General features: G+C 48.9%; 1 protein-coding gene across 1 annotated transcript; it reads right to left on the bottom strand.

Moving 5' to 3' along the window:
- Window positions 1-3,216: 3,216 nt before the first annotated feature.
- Window positions 3,217-23,886, bottom strand: SLC17A9 (solute carrier family 17 member 9). The gene is made up of 13 exons (XM_027710718.2): window positions 23,706-23,886; window positions 15,172-15,369; window positions 13,896-14,035; window positions 13,157-13,256; window positions 12,049-12,179; window positions 11,136-11,232; window positions 10,156-10,252; window positions 8,021-8,108; window positions 7,673-7,707; window positions 6,979-7,094; window positions 6,473-6,528; window positions 5,941-5,970; window positions 3,217-5,832 (listed from the first exon to the last, which is right to left on the bottom strand). Exons 1-13 carry the CDS (start codon window positions 23,801-23,803, stop codon window positions 5,669-5,671), a joined length of 1,350 nt encoding a protein of 449 aa, XP_027566519.1. The 5' UTR covers window positions 23,804-23,886; the 3' UTR covers window positions 3,217-5,668.
- Window positions 23,887-24,186: the final 300 nt, after the last annotated feature.

The following is a 24,186-nucleotide window of genomic DNA, read 5'->3' as shown; positions in this document are numbered from 1 at the left end:
TGCAGAATAAGAGAGCACATCCTCCCTCCCATGAGCATGGGGACATGTGGGGACCTTGTATGCTCCTCCAAACCTGTTAAATAAGCTTTTGGAGAGTGTCTGGGACAGGGTTGAAGCAGGGAATGGAGGAGCTGGAGGGAAGATGCTGGAGGAGGCAGAGCAGATCTGCGGGCACTGAAGAGCAGGTTGGTCAAAGCAGCAAAACCACACCAAGGTGACTGCCACCAGGAAAATTGTGACACCAGGTTTATGGGCACAGGCATAATGTGGGGCAAAATTAGAGCAAAACACAGAAAGGCTCCTGTGACCAGCCGGGGTTCACACAGGCTCAGAGCATCTGAAGGGCTGAGGATGGGACTCATGAAAACATCCACCTCACCTGTAACTCACACAGGTACACGGGAGAGCTTGTAAATGAGTGGGTTTGTCTGAAACTTGGTAGGAGAGGGGGGAAAAAAAAACAACATGAAAGGAATAATTTAACAGCTGCAACGAGCCTCAGTGGTTGCACAGGAAAATCCCCTGTCACCCACAAACAGTTTGCCTTTAATGAGAATGCAGGACATGCATGAGTAGGTTGCTAATTCTTTGTGTAAAGTCCTCCTGATAATTACTACATGTGTACCTTTTCATTGTCTTCCATGGAAGTGGGACTGCAATTTTTTTCCTCTGGAGCTGAAATTAGAAAAAATTTATTAGAGAATACTGAATGTCAAAGTTGCAGGAGATCATGCCCAGTGGTGTGTTTGGAGGAACAGGAGCAAGTCACCAGTAAATTGGGAGTTGTACAGAGCAGGGGAAAGCAATTTGGGAAGGGATTCAAGGGATCAGCCAAAGCCTTTCTGGCAGCTACTTCCTCAGTCAAACCATTAATTTTTGTTAATCCTTTGCAAAAATCTGGTGATTTGGGAACAAAATTTTACAGTATTTCAGTCTTGCTTTAAGAGGCCAAATCCAATTACTGGATAATGGGACTTTGGCCTCCCAGGAGCAGAGACGCTTGGGAAGATGTGGGTTTATATGGGGGTTTCTTCTTATTTCATTACTGGATTAAAATCTCTACTCCACCCTTAAGTCTGCACCAGGAAGTCTGTAAGCAGGAGCTACACCAGCCTGGAAACCAAATGGAGCATAAAACCCCTGTCACCACCCCTGAAGCTGATAGTCATACTGTGCTTTTGGGCTATTCCTGTGACTCTGTGCCCATGGAGCTTGGTTGTCCTTGTCACACTGCCCAGAGCTGCTGCAGGGCTGTTGGATGGGGCAGGCTGGCCCAAGGTGAAGCCTGCAGAGCCCCAGGGATCCCCCTGCTCAGAGACACCCCCAAAAACTGCACTGCAGGAGGATCAGTATTTTGGAGGTGTTTTGGCAGAGGGGAAAAACTCTTCTTTAAACCCAAGTTATGCTTGAGGAAACTAAGACTGTTTTTCATGTGTTTTTCAGACTACCTGCTCTGAGGACAGTTACAAACAAACACAGGAAAATGATTTTGAAGAAAGAAACCAAATAGGGAAGAAGAAAGTGGAGAGCACATAGAGCTGCTGGCAAGAGCTTGATGCCCTGGACTGCAACTCCCTGCCATTGCCCCCCCCCACACTCCCTTTTTTTAATTACAAGCAGCCAAACTGTAAAGACCTTAATGGACATCTTAATTATTGCATTAAAGTTTGAAATGGAAAATTCCTCATTACATGCCACGCAGTAGGTCACGGCTGCAATAAACGGTGATATTTTGCTTGTTACAGGACTGGGTGCCCTTTGCAGAACTGGTATCTTTGGGGCATGTCCCAGCCCTGGGGAGCTGCCAGGTGGATGTTAGATCAGGTCTCTGCTGTGAGAGCATCTGCTTGTGTTTTCCAGGCAAAACTATCACCAAGAAGTGCTCTTTGCTATTCTTTTTCTCCTCCAAATAGGGCTATTTTTCTCCTGTGTTTTGCTTTCCATCTGCTTGAATGTGTTTATTGATTTAGTGTTATGCAAACTGCAATAAAACAGTATCCTTCTAATGATCTCCAGCCAGCTATGGAATATTTCCCAAACAATTTAAGTACAAACCCACCCCAACCAGCAACACAATGTACCTGTCATTGACCAGCCTTTAAGCCCAGTCACACATTCCCAGATCCTTTTGCACTGTGCCTGTCCCTGCTTGCTCCAGGCAGGTTGGAAAGCTCAGGTCCAACCTGTGACACAGACAATTTAAGGAATGTGGCAGAAAAAAAAGCTCTAACTAACCTAAAGGACCTAAAAGGTCAAAATAGCTCATGTGTGTATGTCAGAGGTTGTTTATACCTTTATAAGAGGAGCAAGAGGACAGGAAAGTTTGAGGATAACTTGCACCCAAACCCTAAATCATCTTCAGCATCATTTTCATACCATCAAGTTTCATGTTGGTTTTTTTTTCTGAGCACATCGAGGAGAAAATTAGAAGACTCTGCAGTACTTAGAGATATTCTCTTGATTACATGACCCTACAGATGAGGTGTTAAAATTCCTTTCAGTGGCTATTTCTCATTCTAAAATGCCCCCCAAACTTTTCCTTCACTCCCCACCACTAACTGCACAATTGCCATGTGAGGGGTCCCAGCAAATCTGGGACAGCAGATCCTGGGAGTCCCCAGGGCAGCTCTGGTGGTGAGAGCCACCAGCCAGGGCTGCTCCTCGGCAGGGCCAGGCTTTGCCAGCTGTGCCCGCCCTTCCAGCTGTGCCAGCCAAACCTCTGCATCAGCCACACTACCCGTGCCAGCTGTGCCAGCTGTGGCAGGGCCAGGCGCGGCAGCTCTCGCTGGTCGGAGCTGCCACTTCCCAAATCTCACAGCTCCCTCTGTTGGCATCTGCTCGAACCTATCGGCGTGGACGTAAAAAAAGCTAGCAATGCATTTTTTTTTTTTTCAGCACGGTCTCCACGTGGAAGGTGATCTGCCTGCGGGGTGTATCCCACCTAACGCAAGAATCACTTCGTTTGTATTATTACTCTCAAGCGATATTGGATCATGGATGCTGTACTGACCACAGCTCTGCTGAAGGCAGCTTTTCAGTCATTTTTCCAAAAGCAGTGAGAAGAGGTAGCTGGCTGTGCTCAGGGTCTGATGAGTACACGTGGGGATGCTCTCCCAGCACAGCCCCCCCTAAGGAGTTAATCACATCAAATATACTTGTCTGTCCCTTACTGATCACACAAATTAACACCTCTGCAGTCAAAGGAAAACCACAGTCTGCAAATGATTGGCTGCCTTTATTTTTTTTCAGGTCCTTCTGTAACAAAAACTCAGACCACAGGCTTTGGCAAGGTGGCTTAAACAAAGACCAGAACAGGTCTGCAAAATGGTTTCAGCACTCCACCAATGAGGTATGAGGATAATGAAACATAAGCTCAAGTCAAATACTTAACTTGTTAGCCAGTTACAGAGACAGACAACCAGGACAGCCCACCAGTGTTAGCTGAATTTAGAGAGGAGGCACAGCCAGCCAGGCTGACTTTCCTTTGAAGATCTCAATTCCAAATTTCCCAGCTGGCAGAGCCAAGGGGTGGCCAAGCTGCCTGGTTCAAATGCGAGTGATTTAAACTCACCAACTCTTTCACAAGAAATGGTGCAATCAGCAAAGAGAGCAAGGATTGACTCCTTGTGCTCCTGACCTGCAACACTGAACAGCCAGGGAAGACACTAAAAAAAAAAAAAAAAAAAACCCACAAAAAACCATTTTTTTTTTCTGTGTCACTATAGAAAAGGCCATGCAAGCAATCTGCTCAGACTGGACAAAGGACAAGCTGGCAGAGATGGCTGCACAGCCTCGGGCCTCTTTGGCAAGCCTGGCTTTGTCTGCTCTGAGTGTTATCCACCGATTTTAAGACTTCCCACCAGTCTTCCTCATAGCAAACAGCCTTTTAGAGAAAAAAAAAGCACAGAAGGAGAAAAAAAATACTTTCTTATCTCTCTGTCCCTAATCAGGCCACATTGATTTTTTATTCTCTTGAGAAGATATCAAGCAGTTGCACCTTTATCTATTAATATGCCCAGTAAGTGGCTCAGCTCAGTTTAGTGACACCCATTAGTGTCTCTGCAATCAAAAAGCTGTCACTATTTTCACTACAAATCCACCTATTCAGAAATTTAACATGGCTCCAACAGGTCTTCCAAGAAGAAATCTGGCCAAAACAAAAGGTAAAGAAGGAGATAATTGGGTTTTTTTTAAGGACAGTAAACCTGAACCTACAGCTTTCCTGCACTGCAAAGTCCTTGGGAAATCTGATCCTCAGTCAGAGATGAAGTTTTCTGGTAAGCACTGGAAAAACCAAAGAGAACCTTTCAGCCTCAAGCAAGGGGCAGGAGGAAAAGCAATGAATTGCTTTAATATGAAATGTCACATTTAAACTTCATCCTACAAAACCAAATACTGGAGGCTGGTAGATACTCCCCTTCGAGAAATAGTGAGGGATTTGGTGGGAGCACCACTCAAAATAAGCATGCAGAGTCAGGCCTCAAATACATAAAATATAGAATTTGGTGCTCACATTTTAAAATATTTATAAATAACTTAAGACATTCAGGCTCAGAGGTGTCTACAGCCAAGTATTTCCCTCTGACACGGGGAACCACAGGGATCCCCATCCCTATGGATCCCCAGTGCAGAAATTTGGTTTATGCTCAACATAGAAACAAAACCTGCCCGTGTGAGGCTCTTTGGAAAGTCTCCCTTGGCCCTTTCAGAGTACGTGGAGGACACACCTAATCCAGCAGAACACATCTGGGGGTGTAGATCTACAGCACAGAATGTGACCAATTCTTCCTATACATTCACAGCATCTGGCAAAACAGCTCCTGGGGGGTTCCTCAGCTGTTCTGCACCACGAGGTGAGCCCAGCTAAGCCTGACCCTGGGGGATGGCAGATCAGCTCTGCTCTCATGGTGGAGCTGGCCTGCCTGGGCTCAGGGCTGGGGTAAAGCCACCGGGGAGAGGAGGGACACCTTGAGCTCTGTCCTTGAGCAAAGACAGGCTTGCCTTGGAGTGCTCTGCTCTGCAGCCTCCTGTCAGGACCGACACAGCCCCTGGATCCACTGCAGACATCCAGGCAGACACTCCCTGAAGGGAAGCCTGGGATTCATCTCACAACCCTTGGACACCTGGCTGGTACCTGCTGAGCTGGCTGCAAACAAAGGCACGGGAGGGGGGGTTAAGGTCAGAGGTACATTCGTTGGGACAATCCCTGTCACACAGTTCAGAGGACACGTGTGGCACAGCAGCCCAGAGGTGGACGGTCAGAGGACAGCACAGCGGGGGGGGGGACCTGCTCCTGCACGGAGAAGCAGCTCCTCCTCAGCAGGGCATGGAACCACAGCAGCCTTGGGAGATAGGTCGGGTAACGTCCTTTGGCCACATGGATATTTGTCCACCGGACACAAACTGGGACAAACTGGTCCCACAGACCATATCCTCACTGGAGATGTTGAGCTGGATGGCTCTGCAGGCCACCAGTTACACCCTGAGCAAAAAATAAACTCTACATTTTTTTTTTTGTCATGGGTTCCATCCAGACCCACTATGTACTTGGTTTCAGCATATTTTTTTCCTGTTAAAACACCTAAAAAAAAAGTTAAAATGTTCTTTGGCACTTGTGCAACATAGACGTGACACTCTCCTGTCCTTCGGCTGCTCGCTGGGCTCATCCCTAGAGATCCATGTAAGCAGAGTCTGTGTCCACCCTCTGGGCCTCTCCAAACAGGAGGAATACACAGAGCCCAATGCTGTTAACAGCAGCCACCAGGTTGAAAACAGAAATCCAGGAGCCAGTCGTTTCAATCAGGTAACCAGCCAGGTACACACAAATGACACCTGTGACAGAAGAGAAGAAAAAGACATGCAAAGGCTCTGGGGCTGGCTCCTGCCCTCTGCAGGGAGAGGGCTCTCTGGGAAAGGATGAGCTGCAGGAAGGTACTTTACCTAGGAGGGCTCCACCTGTATTTGCAACCCCTGGAAGGAAAAGAAAGAAATTGTGTGTTCAAAACCCACAGACATGAGCAGCTTCATCCTGGCTCCCACCAACCCCCAGTCTGCACATCTGGCAAAATGCCCTGTTGATCTCAGAATCACAGAATGGTTTGGGTTGGGAGGGACCTTAAAGCTCATCTCATTCCAAACCCCTGCCATGGACAGGGACACCTTCCACTAGCCCAAGTTGCTCCAAGCCCTGTCCAACCTGGCCTTGGACACTTTCAGGGATGGGGAAGCCACAGCTTCTCTGGACAACTGACAGAGACCACTGAAATGTAGTACCATCCCAGCCCTGGGTGCAGGTCCAAAGGCACGTTGGTGCCATTTTACCTGCCCCCAGCACTGGCAGGTTTATTGCAGAAGGAAGCTGAAGCTGCACACACAGAGTGGACATTGCCCAGAGCCATCCTTACTCAAACCTTGACCATGTCCCACCCACAGATGCCACCTCTCCAGCATGGAAAGCCCACAGAATCCTTACCAAACAGCAAGCCAGCACACGAGGGGGCCAGGTCCTGCACGTTTACTGAAATGCCACTGGTGAGAAACAGAGAGGGGGAAAAAATGGCTGTTTGAATGGAACACTGTTTCTTCATCATTTACACAGAGACTGGTTTGTGAAACACAAGGAAAGGTTCTGGACAAGAAATGGCACAAGAAAGGAGTAGAAGCTGAGAGTGAAGCAGTCCAGGTGAGCATAAGAAGGAAAACAATTCAACTCAAAGTATTCAGAAGGGCCAAAATGCAATTCCCCTGCTTCATCTTTCTAATACTGGCTGGTCCAAGCCCTTTCCCACACTAGAGGTTTGCTGGATCATTTCCACCCCCCCAGGCACTAAACTCCACCGGCTTCACACACAGTGCTCAGGCAAGCGCCAGTTCTGGTTCTGACAGGCAGGATGGAGGTAGCCTTGCCCGAGACCCCAAAATGCCAAGTGTGGGACGAGAGCAAAGGGCCACAGCTCCTGTTCCCATTGCTCTCCTTACCTGTGGTTAAAGGTCTGGAGTCCAACAGAGGCGGAGGCAAACACTACTGCTCTGCAAAAACTGGAGGTCTGGCCCAGACACAGAGCAAAAACGCTTGAGACGCCAGAGCCAATGACCTGGAAAAAAGGCAAAATTAAACACCACAGCACATTTTCTGTAAGGAAGAAAGCAAATTATGTCACGAACAAACTGTTCCCTTTTCCAGTGTAAAAGCTCATGTGCACCAGGTGCTTCTCAAGCCTTTTTTCCCAGTGTCCTGCCCTTCTGTGTCAGACGTCTGTCCAGACGGATGTGATGCTGCAGAGCAAAGGAGACACTGTGTTCTCACCCAGCATTTCTATTTTTGTTCACCCTTGTATCGCTACTTCCTCAGTATCTAAGGGGTCATTCAGAGTGCTGGTGTGACAACAGGGACAGGTTGGCCTTTGCCTGTGAAAGAAAACCCCTTCAGAGCACTCACTGTGCTCAATGTTACCATTAGTCCACCGTTAACAGACATCCACGCTCTGTTCCTCAGCCAGGGTTTTCCTCTGGATTTCCTTTCCCACACACACTGACCACCAATCAAAGCCAGAAAACCTTCCCTCTTTCTACCTATAACCCCCAACCCAGCTCCATACAAGGTCTAGTCTGACATGTAAGTAGAGCTCGGAAGGTAACTTGGGTGTCTCTCCTGTGGCTTCAGCTCTCTTACCTGCATGAACTTACGAATGGTGATGGTTCTGTACCCTGAAAGAGAAAGGCAGAGTAGGAGTTCAGCACATCAGGTTCTCCTTGTTTTCCAGCCAGGAGACCATGGGGTAAGTGGATTTCAGATGCCCAGATTTCATCTCCATGTGGATATTATGACTGAGATCAAAGCGAGCCCCAAACACATGGAGGGGATTTGGACACTGGAGTGTTTATTCTGCTGTTGTACCAGAACCTCACATTGTCTATTTGCTGGGTCTTCTCCCTACCAACAGGCCCGTCTCCTCCTACTCACATCCTCTCTCCAAATCCCATAAAATTAGAGTTGATGAGAAGTCAGAAGGGCTCTTACCTTGACTGATTAAATGATCAGACAGAAATCCACTGAACAAGCTTGTTGGAATTGCAACCAGCCAGGGGACTACATTAAACACCCAACCCTGAAACAGAGCGAAAATCAAGAGAGGTTTGTCAGAGCTGAGTTTGTTTGCAAATATTTTATTTGATAGTCCACAGTATCTGTAGAAAGGGGGAAAAATGAAGCACTTGGGACTTGTTGCAGCATCTGTACCCCATTTGCAGGACCAGCTCTCAGCTGCACCCAGCCCCACTCCAAGCTCTGTAAGGGGGCAGATGCATCACAGGACAGTAGCATTTGTAGGTTTGCTGTCTTTCCTTCTGCCCTGGTGACTCTTCATCCAGGGGAGAGGCAGAAAGCTCTGAGAAAGAGGGATTAAATGTGGCAAAGTTTACTGCTCAGCATAATGATGTGGTAGAGAGCCAGAGAGCCTGGGAAGCTCACTGTGGGTTTCCTGTGGGTCACCAGCAAAGCAGAATTTCCAACAGCTCCAACCTCATTAGCAGCGTTACTGTGAGGCCGAGGGAGTGTAGCTGGATTTTCTAATGGCAGGATTAGGTAACATTATGGGCAGTAACATACTTTGGCCTATTTTCAATTAAGTGAGCTTGCTACAGCTGTAATCACAGCCGATTACTGGTCAGCTGGATTACAGCTGCTCAGGGGCACTTCAGTGCCCAGATCCCACAAGGAGCTGAAACCAGTGTGGGTTGTGCTGGGCTTCATCTCAGCTCCTTTGAACCTACTCATCCATGCATCCATCATCCATCCATTGTCCCCTGCATGTCTCCCTTTGCTCAGAGTCCATCACCCCATGGAGGCATCTCCCCTTCCTGCCTGGCTTTGGGATGTGTGGGAGGGCTGAATAATCTTGGGTTTGAATAATATTGTTTCATCTGCTCCTGGAAATCATACCAGTGTCCATTTGCACCTTTCCATGCCTTTGAAATTTGGGTCTTGGTCACTTTTGAAAATATTACCCCATGGGGTTTGTGGGGCAATGCCTCTGGTGTTTGTTAACACGACAATCCCAATGCACCTTGTCTAATCCCTCAGCCCATCACCCTGATCCAAATCCTCCATCAACCTCCAGGCAGGCTGGAGGCAGCTGCCCAGACAGAGGTGAGGCAGCTCACCTGCAGAAAGGGACTTTGGCCAGCAGGTGACACAGGTTTCCCACATCAGGGATTATTGTCCATCCTTTAAAACCAGGCATCCTCGAACCACGTTTTAAAATACATGAAGTGATTATCAGCTGCAGACACACTATATAGAGCATCTTACATAAGGGCACTGTGATATAATGCTTAACAGATGGTAAATTACTGCTGCACAAGCACATTACTCGAGGTGCACAGATCTTGTCACAACAATATGTTTGCCGGTTTAATACACGATTTTAATATAAATATCAAGTATGCCATAAAGAGCTTTACATGTGTAATATGAAAAGGCATTTGTAAGCAGCTCTGGAAATTGTAAAAAAACCTAACAGAGCCATTGTGGAAAAGACTCTGTGAGTTTCTGAGAACAAGATGAAAATACCAGCTCTCAGATCAGATAAGTATTGCCTGGCTTTCTGAAAAATGGGAACATCATTTGTGCTAAGGAGGGGGAAGCTTTTGTAGTATTTTCGAAGCACACAGTATTAATGGTAATTTTAATTTTAGCAGGCAGGTCTGAGCTGTACAATGTCAGTCCAGCTAAAGACCCTGTGAAAAATCAGGAGTGAATGGTGGTTATTTGCAACAGCAGAATGTCATGAGCTCTGTGCCATTTGAAAACTGTAGTTTTGTCAGAAGAAAAGCAGTCTAAACCCCAAATATAACCTGCACTTCCCTGCCTGGAAAGCGCCCCAGCTCTGCCTCCTCTCAGCATCCCTAAACAAACAACTAGAAACCAGCCTCTGCAACCTGGAGGGAGGATGCTGGCACCTCCAAATGTACGTGCAGAGGTGCCACGGCTCCTAATCCCACATGGAAACCTCCCACCCCCTCCTGACTCCCAGCCTGCTCTCACCAAATCCCTCTGCCATCACCTTCCTTCCTAACCAACCCATTTTGGCAGGTACCCAGCATGACCCCCTTTGAACAGAGAGCAGCAACTCCTGCCCCTCGGAGCCAACCTACCTTTGACTCAGGAAAAGTTTCCTTAAAGAAAGTTGGCAGCCAGGAGAGGAGAGTGAAGAACGTGCTGGCTGTGGAGAGCTGAGCAATGATGACAGCCCTGAAAACACACAACAGAGAGGAAACAATCAGGAGTGACAGGTCACACTGGGAGGGAAACAGGCACTCGAGCAACCCAATATTTCAGTTCCTGGTCTATAAAGAAATCTCTCACAGCACTGCAATTGCTTCCTGAGATTTTTCTCACAGATAACAACTCCTTTTGGCTTTCTCCCCTTTGCAGCAGCGCTGGTTCCTTGGCTGCCCCATCGCACAGTGCCTGACATCAGCCCCAGGCTCAGGCAAGGTTAACTGCACTGGTAATTATGCCAGTGCATTTCCCACCGGTCCTTTCCAGTGCTACTAGAGTCCTCCTGCTCCAAGAGGTGTTGTTTAGGGTTTTCTAGGGTTTTGTTATCAGCTCCATTGTTATTCAAGGCAGGAATGGGCTTATTGCCCTGCATCTTGAAACAGCACTTGGGCACATGCTTGGAGGAGCTTCAATATCCATTGCAGTGTATCCCAAAGGAAAAATGGCCATTAAAAAGATGTTTGCCAGCAATGAGAACACAGCCTGTGCCACTCAGTGCCCCAGTGCAGCACTTCTTAGGAGCCCAATACAAGCAGCATTTCTAAGAAGACTGGTGGAGAATATCAGCCTGGAGGAGCACATGACTCATCCAGGGGGAACAGCCTGGGAAGGAGAAAGATTTGCCAGCAATATTCAAGCCTGACAGTCCTCTGGACAGAACAAAAACCACCTTTTGCCAAACTTACCTTTTTAGTTCTTTATTGATACAGAAGGAATTAGAAAACCTGGTTGTTTCCCAAATATTTAAATAAGTGGACAAAAACTACAGAGGCAGAACAAATAAGCCCAGACAGGAGAAAAAGGAGGGTGCTCCCCAGCCCAGCTGATGCTCGAGGCCACTGCAGCTCCCTACCATATCGGTGCCTTCCTAAACAGCTGCTTCCAGGGAACTTTGGTCTGCTTGGGTATCGAGAGGCCTCTCGTTAAATAGTCTATGGGGATGATGAGTTCTGCAGGGAAGAAAACAGCCAAAGGAAAGCTCTGATCAGTAACTGTCTGTGCAGCTGGAGGCAGCCCTGGGACACTGCTATACAACTACCTTCAATCTCCTTGTTGTTTGGTCTTGTTTTTTTGGCTATGCCACCACTGAATGCTCATGAAAACACCTTGTTACGTTGACCAAAATTTTTCCGCTGCGTCCACACACTTTCCCACTCAGCCACTTCCACCCATTTGTACCCCTTGTAATAATTAAACAAAAATCCCTTGGGCAGGGACCACATTTGAATTCTGTGTAGCACCAGACACACACCCAGCTCCTCATGAGCTCGGCTTCTACACATCAAGCTCACACTAATAATGCTGTAGCCAGGTGTCATGGTTTGTCCATATGCAGAATTACTCCCAGACAGTTATTTCAGAAGAGATATTCTGGATTAATGGGTTTTTAAAAGCTCTATGTGTAGATGCTCTTAGTTGTGAATAAGTATCTTGTCCTGCTTTAGCTTAATCCACTTTGAAGATCATGCTCTGTTTTGTGTTTTCACTGGTGCTTAAGAGTACTGAGGAGCCAGATCAGGGATGTAATCCAGCGTGGGACTTGAAACAGGAAATCAGTGTTGAAAGAGCTCAAAACCTCGTTTCTGGGTTGGGGGTCTTGGGTGAGACACAGTGTGCATTACAGAAGACACCTGAGCAAAAGGTCTTTGTGCAAAACCAGGCATGATCTTGGAAACACAGAGGATTTGCAGAAAACAACAGAGAGGAATCAGTCAGTTCCCAGAGCCCTGGGAGCACTGGCAAGCCCAGGGATGCCTGGGATTTACCTTTCTCACTCAGAAGGTACTTGCAGGTGCAGTAAACCCACAGCAAAGTGAGCAAACCGGAGAAGTAGAAAACGCTTTCCCAGCCATACCAGTCCAGGAGGAGGGATCCTGCACCACCAATCACCAGTGTCCTGCAAGGGAAACCATTTGGATTTACTGGTCTGGCTAAGAGTGCCTGGACTGTGCACATCAATGGCAGATGCACCCTGGGGTCAACACTGCGTGTCACTGAGCCACAGAATCACAGAATGGGTTGGGTTGGGAGGGACCTTAAACATCATCTCATTCCACTCCCCTGCCATAGGCAGGGACACCTTCCACTAGACCAGGTAACTCCAAGCCCTGTCCAGCATGGCCCTGAACACTTCTAGGGATGGGGCAGCCACAGCTTCTCTGGGCAACCTGTGCCACTGTCTCACCACCCTCACAGGGGAGAATTTCTCACTCACTGCATGTGCAGGTGCTGCCCACCTGTCCAGTCCCCCTGTGACTCCAAAACCTGCCCTATTCCCTGAGTGGCATCTCAGGCCAGATCCTCACTGGGCAGCAGAAACCCCAAGAGGCCTCACCCTCGCCTGCCCCACCCTGAAACATGGACAACGAGGAAAGAAAAGGAGGTTGCTGGTGTGCAGTATCTCAGAGAATGCACAACACAGCAAAAGAAATAAGCACACTGGAAAACTAAGTGGTTAAACACAGTAATATTTCTGTTTGGCTTTTAAGAAATCCTCCTATTCAGAAAGTAAATTCTGATGGAGACCAGCAGAGAAGGGGAAGTTCTATTCTCCCCATCTATCAGAGTGGAAAGGTGACCAGTCTCAGGCTGACCCTTGCTCTTCCTACTGAATCAAACTGTTTCCCATAGTAATTAAATGTTGCAAACACTCTTCAAAGTCTGGTTTGAAAAGAAAGAGAAAACAATACATAAATCCTTGACAGGCACGACAGCAACTGCCTGAGGCTTCCTCAGCTGCAGCCTGTGTCCTTGAGGACCCGTGAATCCACATGTACTTTGGGCTGTGAGTTTTGCCTCCAACTATTTAATGGCATTTCATCACATATGATGTCCAGAGACTGTCACTCACTGCTCAAAGGCCTTTGAACTTACCCAAACTGTGAGCCAGTCCCCACTGTGCTGTAGGTGAAGGCTCGTTCGCTCTCCCGGACCCTCTGGGACAGCAGGCTGGCCAAGGATGGGAAATACACCCCTGAAAGCAACGGGAGCAAGGCAGGGAACAGTCAGGATTGTTGGCAAATCAAAAGCAAATTTAAAAGATCCAGAAGGAGAACACTGAGATAAAGCAGCAAACCCCTTGGTGGACTCAAAACAGGGACATAAAATAAACTAAGTGGACTCATTGCCATGAAAGGTTTGTTTGAGCCTTCTCTGTAATCCCCCATTTCATCATCACTGCAACTGCTACCGTAAATCCATCAGTGTCAAGGCACCTCTTCAGTGCTGTAGCTTGACAACAGGGACGGAAAATCATCCCAAATTATCCATAAGTTTTGGCAAGAGCCGATTTTCCCCAAGTACTTTGAAGGAGTTTGAAAACGTGGAAAATCAAACAGCACCAGTGATGATTTCCAAAGCCAGCAGCCCCTGTCTGGCAGAGAGGTTTCTACAAGGGAATGACTTGTCAGTGACTTTCTCTAGAAATGTCACTGTTTTTTCCCATGGAAGTTCTGGATGTGGAAGCAGCTTTGAGGCAGAGAATTGCTCAGGCACACAGGGGAAGGGTTCATTCACTGCAAACCACAGGATTTGAATCTGAATGTACTGCACATGAATCCCTGTGCAGGGAAGCCCCCCCGGGGCACACAGAGACACAGGACAGGGATCTCACCTTGCAGCAACCCCATGAGGAACCGGGAGGAGGTCATAAAAACAAGATGGGCAGAAGTGATGTGGGTGAGCACCGGGGTGAGGACTGTGAGGAACCCCCAGGCTGATGCTGAGAGGAGGAGGACTTTCTCACCTCCTATTCTGGAAGACAGAAAACACATTATCAGAGGTGAGAGGCCAAAAGGGCAAAGTGCTCCAGTCAAGACTCAAGTGCCCTTCCCAGTTTAGCCAGTTTTTAGAAACAACTGTTGGGTCAAACCTGTTCTTCTCTTACGTGTCTTTAGCCCCTGGCAAGGAGTTCTGATCTCCTCCCTTCTCACCTCCTGCCAGCACTGCCTGTCCAACTCCAGCACACACTGATCCCAGAGACCAAACAGCACTGACACACTTGAGTTTCTGATGGTGATGGAGGAGAAACTCAAGTGCTGCCACTATTCTGCTCCTCTTAACCAGTGACAGTGTTTTACATGTGCCCTTTTGCATCATCTCTGCCTTTTAACATTCAGGTTTTTGCAAGTGTTTGCTTGGAAACTATTCAGGACCATAACTAAATAGCACAGTGCACTGCACAGGTAATGTACTCCTTCCAGGCATGTTCTCGTCACAAAACATTTCACAGAAAAGCCCCCCCTCGCTAAGAATAGGGTGGCTGTGGAAAGGAACTCCAGCAGGCAATGATTCAGATGTTCCCTTACAACCACTTGGGCAATATGTTTGTTTTTTAATTTCTATGATAAAGTGAAGACACTTGGTTTTTCCAAACATGATGGAAACTGTGTTCAGGGACTTGCTTGTGAAAAGATTGCAATACAGGATAGAAAAACTGGACAAGCTGAACTCAAAACAAAGAGAGACTGTGCAAGTCAAATAAAAAAAAAGAACTGTATTCATAGAATCCTAGAATCAATTTCAGTTGGAAGGGACCTTGAAGGCCATTTCATTCCAACCCCTCTACCATGAGCAGGTACTCCTTCCACTAGACCAGGTTGCTCCAAACCCCATCCAACATGGTCTTGAACTCTTCCAGGGATGAGGCATCCATGGCTTCTAACTGGACAGTCTAAACTACCCATGCCCCCTCTCAATCAGTGCTACAGACCCTGAGTGAGGCTGGCAGAGAAACCTCAACCCCTTTCAGAGCAAACTGCAGTGTCCCACAAAGCTTCTCCCCATGGACACGCTTCACTTTTCCACCCCACCACTGCCCCAGGGCGAGGCACCAACACCAAGCTACATCTTCAAAAAACAGAGGAAAACATAAGAAAAATTTCCAGTACTGATCACTGATGTGTCCTCCGATGATCTGTGTCAGGCAGTAGCCCCAGAAGAAGCTGCTGAGCACGACCCCAGACTGCTTCTTGTCCCAGTCGAAGTAGGAGCTGAGGGCGACGGCGCAGATGGGCACGGTGACACGGGCACAGTACAGCAGGCACGTCCCCAGCAGCAGCATCACCGTCCACACACGGGACTCGGGCCTGTGAGGGTGGAGAGGAAGATGGGGAAAGGGCAGCTGGGATGCTGTGCCTGGTAGGTCCATGCACAGAGAGAACTTATGGGTTGGGCTGCTTTGCTCGCAAGCCACATCTGTCTTGATAAAATGAAGGTCACTGCAACCCCCCTGTGGCACAAGGGTTCTGACACAGAGAGTATCCCACCTGGTGGCTTTTGGGAATGATGCTAACTTCAGCCCAAGCAATATTTGACACCGATAGCAAAATGTCTGTCCACAGGCTGCAAGGTGGAAGGGGCTGCTTGGACATCACTGGCTGTGGATGGAGGGAAAGGTGGGGAGGAACCTGGTTTGTTTGCTTTTCTTCCCCAAACAAGAAACTGTTCTTTAAAAGATAAGGGTAACAAAGGAAAGGTCAGGGCCTGAGGTTGGAAGCATTTGCATGAGACACACCGTCCTGATAGCAAATATTTGTAGTTTGGCATTCCTACCCAACCCCCAAGGGAGCTGGTGTGTGCTACCCTTCCCAAAATAGGAGAGAGATGAAGGAATTCTTTAGAGAGACAACACATGATGGGGCTGAAGAGCTCAGAGAGGAGCAAAATAATTCAGCCTGGCCTGATAAGAAGTTTTAGGTAACATGAGCCATAATATGTTAACAGAATATGTTATTTGGTGCATGAGTACCCAGCCCCAAGAAAAGTGCTCCTGCAGAAGATATAGGCTGGAAATAAGTGGGAAGGCAGTTTCCTCCTGCTCCAAGTCAGTGATGCGCTTCCGGAGCAAAGAAACACATTTTGCTGCAAACATCAGGCCCAGGTGTAGGTGAATCCCTCTGCCTTCCCTCAGCCCAGTTTGTGTCACTCTGGGTCCCCCTTTGCCCATGAATTATGGAGTTAAAAACTTAGTAAGAACACACACTATTGGTATTATTTGTATTTGGTTATTTCTATGCCCAGAGGCCAGAGCACAAAGCACTGAGCAAACACACTCTCTCTGCTCCAGAGATGGCTGAGGAATTCACTGTACCAGGGCAGCAACCTCTGGGCTTTCCACCCTACTAAACACACCCACCATCCGTGTGGGAAACAACCCAGGTCACCTTTTATAGCGAATGGAGCATTTATCCCTCTGTACTGGAATTATGCTAAATGTAGGTTAATACCACACAGCACAAACCCATTTATAAAGGTGTCAAACGGAACAATGAAAAGTAGAACACGGTGGGCAGGTGAACCCACTGGAGGTGGATTTATTGCTGTTTCCTGACAAGGCAGATAAGCAGCTCAGTGCCAACCTCTGGCAGGAGGGACTGCAAGGGTTTTAGTTGGTGTTTTGAAGGTTGGAACCATCGTTGCTGTGCACACACACGAGCGCACAAAATAACACAGGAACTGGAAAACCTCACCCATTTCTGCTGGAGGAATAAGTAACCAGGGGTTGACCTGCCTCTGCCACTTGAACAGGCTGGTAAATGCTCTCACAGTCCCTCCTGTGGGGGGGACTTACCCTGAGAGGGAGATATCTTCACTCATATCTTCATTTGCTGCAAAACCAAAGGTGATCTGGTTTTTGATAACCTGCCCCAGCCAGCTCCAGGAGCAGTGGCTCCACCAACTCCTGCTTGCTATAGAAAAGCACAGGGAAACCAAAGGCTCCTGGACACCATGTCCAGGTCAGACCAACCCCAGCAGGACAGTATGGGCAGGAGTTTTTGGGTATAAATCCCCCATCAGAGGTAGAGGGCAGGTGTGGGATCACCAGCCATGGAAAACATTATGGAGAGCCCTCAGGGATGAGATGCTTGCAGGTATAAGCCACAGACTCATGCCTGGCCTGCCCAAATGGGCTGTTGCCAGTCCAGGGTCATAATCTCTCCTGTTATCTCCAGTGGCACAGCACTGATAAATTTGAGCTATTGAACCTGCAGCAACCGAGGTGACAGAGCAAAGCACAGCAGCCAGTGATGTGTGTAAGTATTTTCTATTATTTAGGCATCAAGACAGTTTTCTAAACTGTGCTTTTCCCCTGCAGCAAAGAGAGACCTTTATGAGCTTTCACTGGAGTGGGGCTGAGCTCTGCCTCTCCAATCACTCTGGTGTGTTCATAACAACCCCAGTTACCCTGGCAAGCACAGCAGCATTTCAATGGGATATCAGATTGACAGTTCTTCCTTGTCTCCAAACTCTATATGGCTGTGCAAAGTGTAAGCTTGACGTGAGCAGCTCAACTGTTCTCTACCCCACTTCTCTTTATAGTATTGCCAAGGTCTGTCCCCTCCAGAGGATGTTTGCAAATGGGAAAAGCAAAACCCACATACAGCAAAGTCGGTGTCCCAGGAAAGTGCAGGCTGGGGGAGCACAGTTTGGTCCTAAGGGATTGAACCCCAAAAGGGATGAGCAGGGCAGCTCTGGCTTCAGGGTAGAGGCACAGGAGGGCATGCTGTGAACTCACAGCTTCTCTTCTTGCCCCAGTGAGGTGGAGAGCGTCACCCAAGGGGGTTTGGGTGGTAGGGGGAGGCAGCCAGGCCAGCAGTGCTGGGGTCTCCACACAGCAAGTCTGACTTGGATGAGAGTGGGGGCACAAAGTGCCACGTGGGTCTCTGCAGAGCAGAACACCACTCAAAGCACAGCTCAGATACAGAGGGACTCCCAAGTAGAGATGTTCTCCCAGGAAGCCTCCTCCCCAGCTGATGTTTTGACAGAACTCCAGGGAATATTTTTCTCTTGACTTTAATTCTTTTTCCAAAGCACTAAATAAGTCTCTGGGTATATGACACAATCTCAATGTTCTCTTTGACTACTACTCCATTCTATATTCTTTTCCTGTATGTTTAAATGCATCAGTAGAGACTTGGGCTCAAATTAAGTGGGAACTGTAACAACATCTTCAGACTACCACTTCCTCCATAGGTGGCATATCCAGCTAGGAAAATCCACGCAAATCAAATGTAATCAGTAGCTGCCCACACCCACCTGAAAGCATGGCAGGAATGATTTCTCTGCAAGGACAATGACATGCTTGCATCAGAGGGAAGAGCTTTGTAAATACATTTTCTCCTAATTATAGCTATCACAGAGGCTGCTGATGAGTCAGTGTTCTGCTCAGTGCAAAACAACAACAGCAAAGGTTACAGGAGGAACCTGGACTAGCACAAAGGGAGGAATTAAAACCCTCCTTCAAAAACTAAGGAATAATGACAAATCAAACAAAAGTTTTTGTGGGTGACATCAGCCATCTGAGAAGCAGATGTTAACAAATTAAATTTGATGGGTCCCCTGATGAGGGAGGGAGGGAGGGATAAGCTGTGCTGGAAACAACCACCCTGAGTCAGAGCAAAGCACATCTGAACCTATAGAAGTCACAGCTGTTGTTGTCCTGTCTCACCAGGCACAGGGACAGATCCAGCACCTCCCCACAGCCCTGTGCCAGTCCTGGCCAAGCCCTGGCTACATGTGACAGACACCCCATGAGAGGGGCCAGCCCTCCAGACCATCACCAGGTGAATCACTGGAGCGTGTCTGGAGCCACCTAATTGCCTTCACTGGGTGCTGTGTGACAGCAGCAGCTCCTCACTGCCCAGCCTGTGCCCTCCTCATCCATCATCCCCTTCTGCTCACAAGAGACAGGCACTGCAGGTGCATCCCCTTCTCACCTCACCCAGACCCTCTTCACCAAGCAAAGCAGTCATGCAGCCAGAAAACACTTCCTATTTCACAAACCTCCAACCACCACCCAGACAGACGACAATTAGCTCAAGCCCTAATGACTCATCCTGGGTGGCTTTTTTGTACGGCAGCAGCCCTGCCTGATGTTCCTTGGTTCTCCTCCTCCAACTGCAGCCCCAGGCACTGAGTGGTCATGGCTTTGCTTCGAAGCATCCACTGATTTCCCTGGGACCCAGCTCCCACCAACCTAATGGATGCCCTGCCCAGGGCATGGTGGTTAGGATGGATTTTCAAGGATGCCTGAGATTCCCAAAGGGACAAAACCAAGCTGAGCCATCCGGCAGTGGAAGGAGAGCCAGCAGCACAGGCTATCTTTATTTGCAGTGCGTTTTCCTGCTGGAGGAATTTCTCCAGTAGATGCCACAGAGCAAATATTTATTCAACTTTATTTCTCTTGACTCGCCTCCCTCCTTTTCCCCAGTGTGCAGGGCTGTTGGCAGACACTGCAGGTCACTGTTGAGATGGACCTGCTGGAGCTCAGGCAATCAATTAGATCACAGTTTGGTCCCCTCCAAGGCACGAGTCTGGACCGCTGGGTATTTTCAGGTAGTAAGAGAGCTGTGTTAGACAGCAAGACTACGAACAGCCTGTCCCAGCAACAGCTCTTGGCCAGAAGCCATCTCCAATGTTTGTGGGTGTTTTCCATAACTGGAAGAAGAATTGGGAGCTGCAGCTCCTGATCTGCATCAGATGGGCACAGGTATTGATAGCACAGCATTAACACCCTCCTCCCAAGGAGGGCATCTCTACCTCAGCTCCCCTCTCTAAAAAGAGATAAAAATAGTTCTGTGGGAGATACGTGGCAAGCACATCACTGGAGTCACCTCCAGTGCCCGCAGCCCTCTTGCTCATCCCAGCCACCACTCACCAGACCCTGCAAGAACCCCAGAGCAGGATGGAGATGAGCCCATGTGGTGGCACTGAGCTCCCAGCCACGCCACCAGCTCCAAACCCAGGACACCCAAGCATGAGGCCACCTCCAGGGGAATGTCCCCAGGACACACAGCCAGTGCCTGTGGGTTCCCCTGTGCCTGGTCACCTGTCACACCACAGTATGGGAACGTTTCCCTCCTTGTCAGCCATTCCCAGCTCCATGGGATCTTCACCCTTCAAAAACCTTTTTTCCAGCTTACCTGCCCACGGCTTTAATTTACAGTGACCTCCAACACAACCAGGACTGACTGACACGGCACAAACACAGCAGCCGTGCACACTCCTGTGTGACAAGATAATACCCAGATAGTTATTTTTAACCCACTTTGACAGTCCTCTCACTTCTCACTCTTTGTTTTTCTCGACAACAACTTCTCCTTCCCTTGAAAATCTAACATGCTTGTCAGGAAAGAGGTTTTCCCCCCTTCCTGGAGTTTATTTTGTCATGATGCAGACTGGCTCCAAGCTAATGATCTGTCGCTGTCAAAAGTAGCTTTGGGGTTTAGAGGAGGTTTGGTTGTTGTTTTTTTCCCAATCCAGCTAGCAGCCAACAAGAGCAGCACAGAGGACACAGGGCTTTTTTTTCCTGGGAAAGCTGCTGGCTTCCTGTCCGCCTCCTGTGCTCAAGCTCCCTCCTCAGAGCCACAGATGGCAACAAAGTGGTGTTCAGCAAGAGAGCTCTGGGTTTATTCCCTCTCTTCATTTCTTGCTTTCGGCAAAAGCAAAGATGAAATTAGATTTCATCAGCTCATATGAGCTGGAAATAGTTGTTGAGTCCAGGTGGAGGTGGTGAGAAAACATAATAATAAAGCACAGGTGCACTTTGCATACTGATGGGAGGACATTACACAGATCAGCCAGGAATGAAATGCATGTCCTCCTTACATTTTCCACGTGAAAAAAAGTTCTCAGCAAGGTCAAGATTAAAACTAGGGTGAGGAACTTGTACAATAAAAATCCCAACCACCAAAAAAACCCCGACCAGATAAAGCTGCAACATCACGTGTACAAAAGATCGGAGCACAGAACTCAAAAAAAAACAGCGTGACCATTGTCTCCGGGCAAAGAGCAGGTCAGGCGATTGGAGACCAGCCTGTGGCCGATGGTAAGACTCCTTTTATCTCTGGAGCTTAAAGAAATTGCTATAATCACCCCTTGTCTTCAGGTGTAGCCAGAGGCTGGGAGATGGAGAGCGGTTTCAGAAGTCATTTGCTTCCCAGGACACAGCGACTTTTCCACGTTGTATTTCTCTCCAGGAGGCACCATCCAAAATGTGAACCCCACGTCCACTGCTGGATCTGCTCGTGGCTTTGTGTGCAACCTTCAGCAACTGATTTCTCTTCTCACTGCTTCGAGCCTTCCCCCAGTTAAACCAGAGATGCTTAAACACATCCACTGCCTGAGAAGTCCTGCTTTGGCATGTTAAGATCAGCATTAAAAAGCACTTTATAACTGTCCAGATGTGCTACATAAACACGTGGGCTTTTTCAAGCCCCAAATAGAAATCCCCAAGTGCTGTTCTTAGAAGACGAGACGTGTAATAAAGGAGCCATCGGAAACCTGCAGAAAAGTTGGGGAAAGGCAGGGGAAAAGACAGGGCAAGAATAGTGGAAGAGGAAGGAAAAGCCATCTGAAAAAAGGGACGACAAAAGAAGCAGCAGCATGAACAAAGATGGAAAAAGAAACCTGCCAAGATAAGAGTTTATCTCTCCTTGCACTGATGGTGGGGACTGATCTTGGAAGGCTGCCTGGCAGGACTTTTGTTGGAGCATGAAAGGAGAACCTGTGTCACTTCCCTCACTTATTAACACCTTGCCTCCATGGCAATAACTCACTACTTGGAAATTGTTGCAAAACTGTCCACCAAACCACTCAGTGAGGTACTTTAGAGAACTCGAGCAACCTGCTTGAGTGATCTGGTGCATCGCTCCCCCTCTCTGCTCCCTCTGTCCCACACTCGACCTGCCCAGTTTACTTAGGCAATAAAACCTCCATAAAACCTCCCCAACTAAGGGCTGTGACCACACGTGTGTCTACACCAAACAATGGGGACATGATCTCAGCTTCTGTGAATTACAGCAATATAGATAATGATCTGATGGGCTTTAGGGATATCCTGCTGCTCCCTCCCATTAACAGGTTTTTCACAGTTACTAGCAGCACTTAAGATGGTCAGAATCACTTAAAATAGGTATGTCTTAATCAACAGGTTGTCTTCATAGCAGTGCATTTTGGTTTGGAAAGTGTTATCGATGGTTTGCATTTTTTGAAGAGATTTGAAGGGCTTGTTCTGGTCAAATATATTATTTTTTTTCTAGAGAAAAAACATATAAACTAAAGTTTTGCTTCATAAAAATCTGGTGTGGGGTCCCCACCACTCCCACTTCACAAAGACTTAGGGAAAAGTTAGCAAGAGGGAGACAGAGAGAAGGAATTTTTTTAAGTGCCTTAGGGGGAAAGAATCTTCAAATTTTAAGCACCCCAAGTGCCAAAGGCCTTCTTGAGACCCACCTCCTTACTCTTGAGATGAGCATGGGTTTGATTAGACTTCCCGGTCTCTGACTGCAGGAAAAGTTTCCCTTGGGACAGCAAATTAAAACTGGCTATGGACCTGCTGACACTGCGGGAAGCAATTGATGATGAATACCAATTTATCCAACGGTTAATTGCAGCTGGAAGGGGCAATTCTTCCCTTTGGCCACATGTTCCCGTGCATTGGCACCGCTGCCACCTGCCCTGTGGCTGCCCCTCTGCTCTCCTGCCAAGGGGAGTTCCCCACGGGTTCACACCAGCCCAGAGGGGCAGAGGGGAGCCCCAGGGGTGCCCACCACAGTGGCAGCCACAAGACAGTTCCTTTTCGTGGCAGTGTTAAACTGAGCCAAATTTCAAAAGCACATGGAGTCCAGGGACTCATGGTTTGGAAAACCCTCTGACCATCACTTCCAGCTGCCCCACTGGTACTTCGGAATCGTCATCTCATCCAACCCTCGGTGGGAGAAGGGGCAGATCCTGAGGTCGAGGTGCTGGATGACATTCCCAGGGTGACAGAGAGGAGCAGCCCTGTCCCAAGTGTCCCAGTTTCTGCTCCAAACACTGGAGCACCCTGTGTTTGCCCATGTCCCTGTTGTTAAAAGTGGTCAGTTTGGGCTCAATCGTATTTTTAGGTATTTTAATTACTTTACTTAAGGAGCAATTCAAGCTGTCTAGCTGCTGCTCAGCTACTATTCCAGACTTTATCTTAATGAATGAATATCGCCAGTACAAACATCCCCGCTGGAACACTTTGATAAGAACTTGACAGCGGTTTCGCGTTTGATTCACTGACAACAGGCCAGAAATAAACTCAAGAGACGTTTTTCCCCCGTGTTTCACAGCCATTCCCTATCTCCCCCCTTCCTTCTACCGTCTCTGTTGGAGGTTGATGGGGTGAGACAGCGGGTGGGACCATGTCCCCCGACCCCGTCCTGCGGTGCCCCCGGAGGGCAGCGCCGGGGCCGGGGAGAGGGTCTCGGCCCGACGGGGAGCACCGAAACCGCCGCGCGACCCCTTCCATCCAGGAACCGCATCTTTCCCAGGAGCTGTGGGAGGAGGGCACCGAGGATGCGGCGGGTCCCGGGGCCGGGAAGGCACCGGCCGGCGGGATGCGGGGAGAGCCCCGCAAGCAGGGGAGCGGCTTTCCCGGGAGCGGGTCCAGCCTTACCTGGACCAGTACGGGTCTCCATCGCGCCTCATGCCGTCGTGGGGGCCGCGCTCGGCGGTGCCCACGGGCACATTCCTGCCGCCGCCCCCCGCGGCCATGCGGGCAGCGCCTTCCGCCTCCCCGGCTCACATCGCGGCGGCCGCCGGGCTCCCTCCCCCCCGGGCCGGCCACGTGTCAGCGCCTCCCGCCGCCCCCGCCCGCCGTTCGTTCCGGGAAGTCCCGCCAGCCCCAGTCCCTATCCCGGGGCAGCCTCGGACCCGCAGGGCTCGGCCCGGGGCAGGCGATGTTCGCCCGCTCCAGCTCCCACGGACGGCTGGGATCTGCTCCTTTCCTCCCCCTCCGGTAATTACTGACGCCCCCGTGGAGGGCAGGGAAAGAGGGGACTGTCCAGGGTGTGTCCTGCCCCTCCGATACCTGGGAGGGGAATCCGCTCCCTGCTCCCACAGCTTTCGCAGTTTTGCCGGCAGAAAAGTCTCTGTTT

The sequence above is a fragment of the Pipra filicauda genome, unplaced genomic scaffold (assembly GCF_003945595.2).
Source record: "Pipra filicauda isolate LSUMZ 115617 unplaced genomic scaffold, ASM394559v2 scaffold13_size5146498_pilon, whole genome shotgun sequence".
NCBI lineage: Eukaryota > Metazoa > Chordata > Aves > Passeriformes > Pipridae > Pipra > Pipra filicauda.
This window is presented reverse-complemented; position numbering and strand designations above follow the sequence as displayed.

Excerpts from the sequence above, each read along its gene's own strand:
- SLC17A9 (XM_027710718.2), bottom strand. The coding sequence starts at position 23,803 with ATGGCCGCGGGGGGCGGCGGCAGGAATGTGCCCGTGGGCACCGCCGAG. Across the intron at positions 10,253-11,135 it reads TTTAGGAAGGCACCGATATG|GGCTGTCATCATTGCTCAGC; the intron begins GTAGGGAGCTGC and ends GTGTGTTTTCAG. Across the intron at positions 5,971-6,472 it reads GTGTGCTGGCTTGCTGTTTG|GGGTTGCAAATACAGGTGGA; the intron begins GTAAGGATTCTG and ends TTTTCCTTCCAG.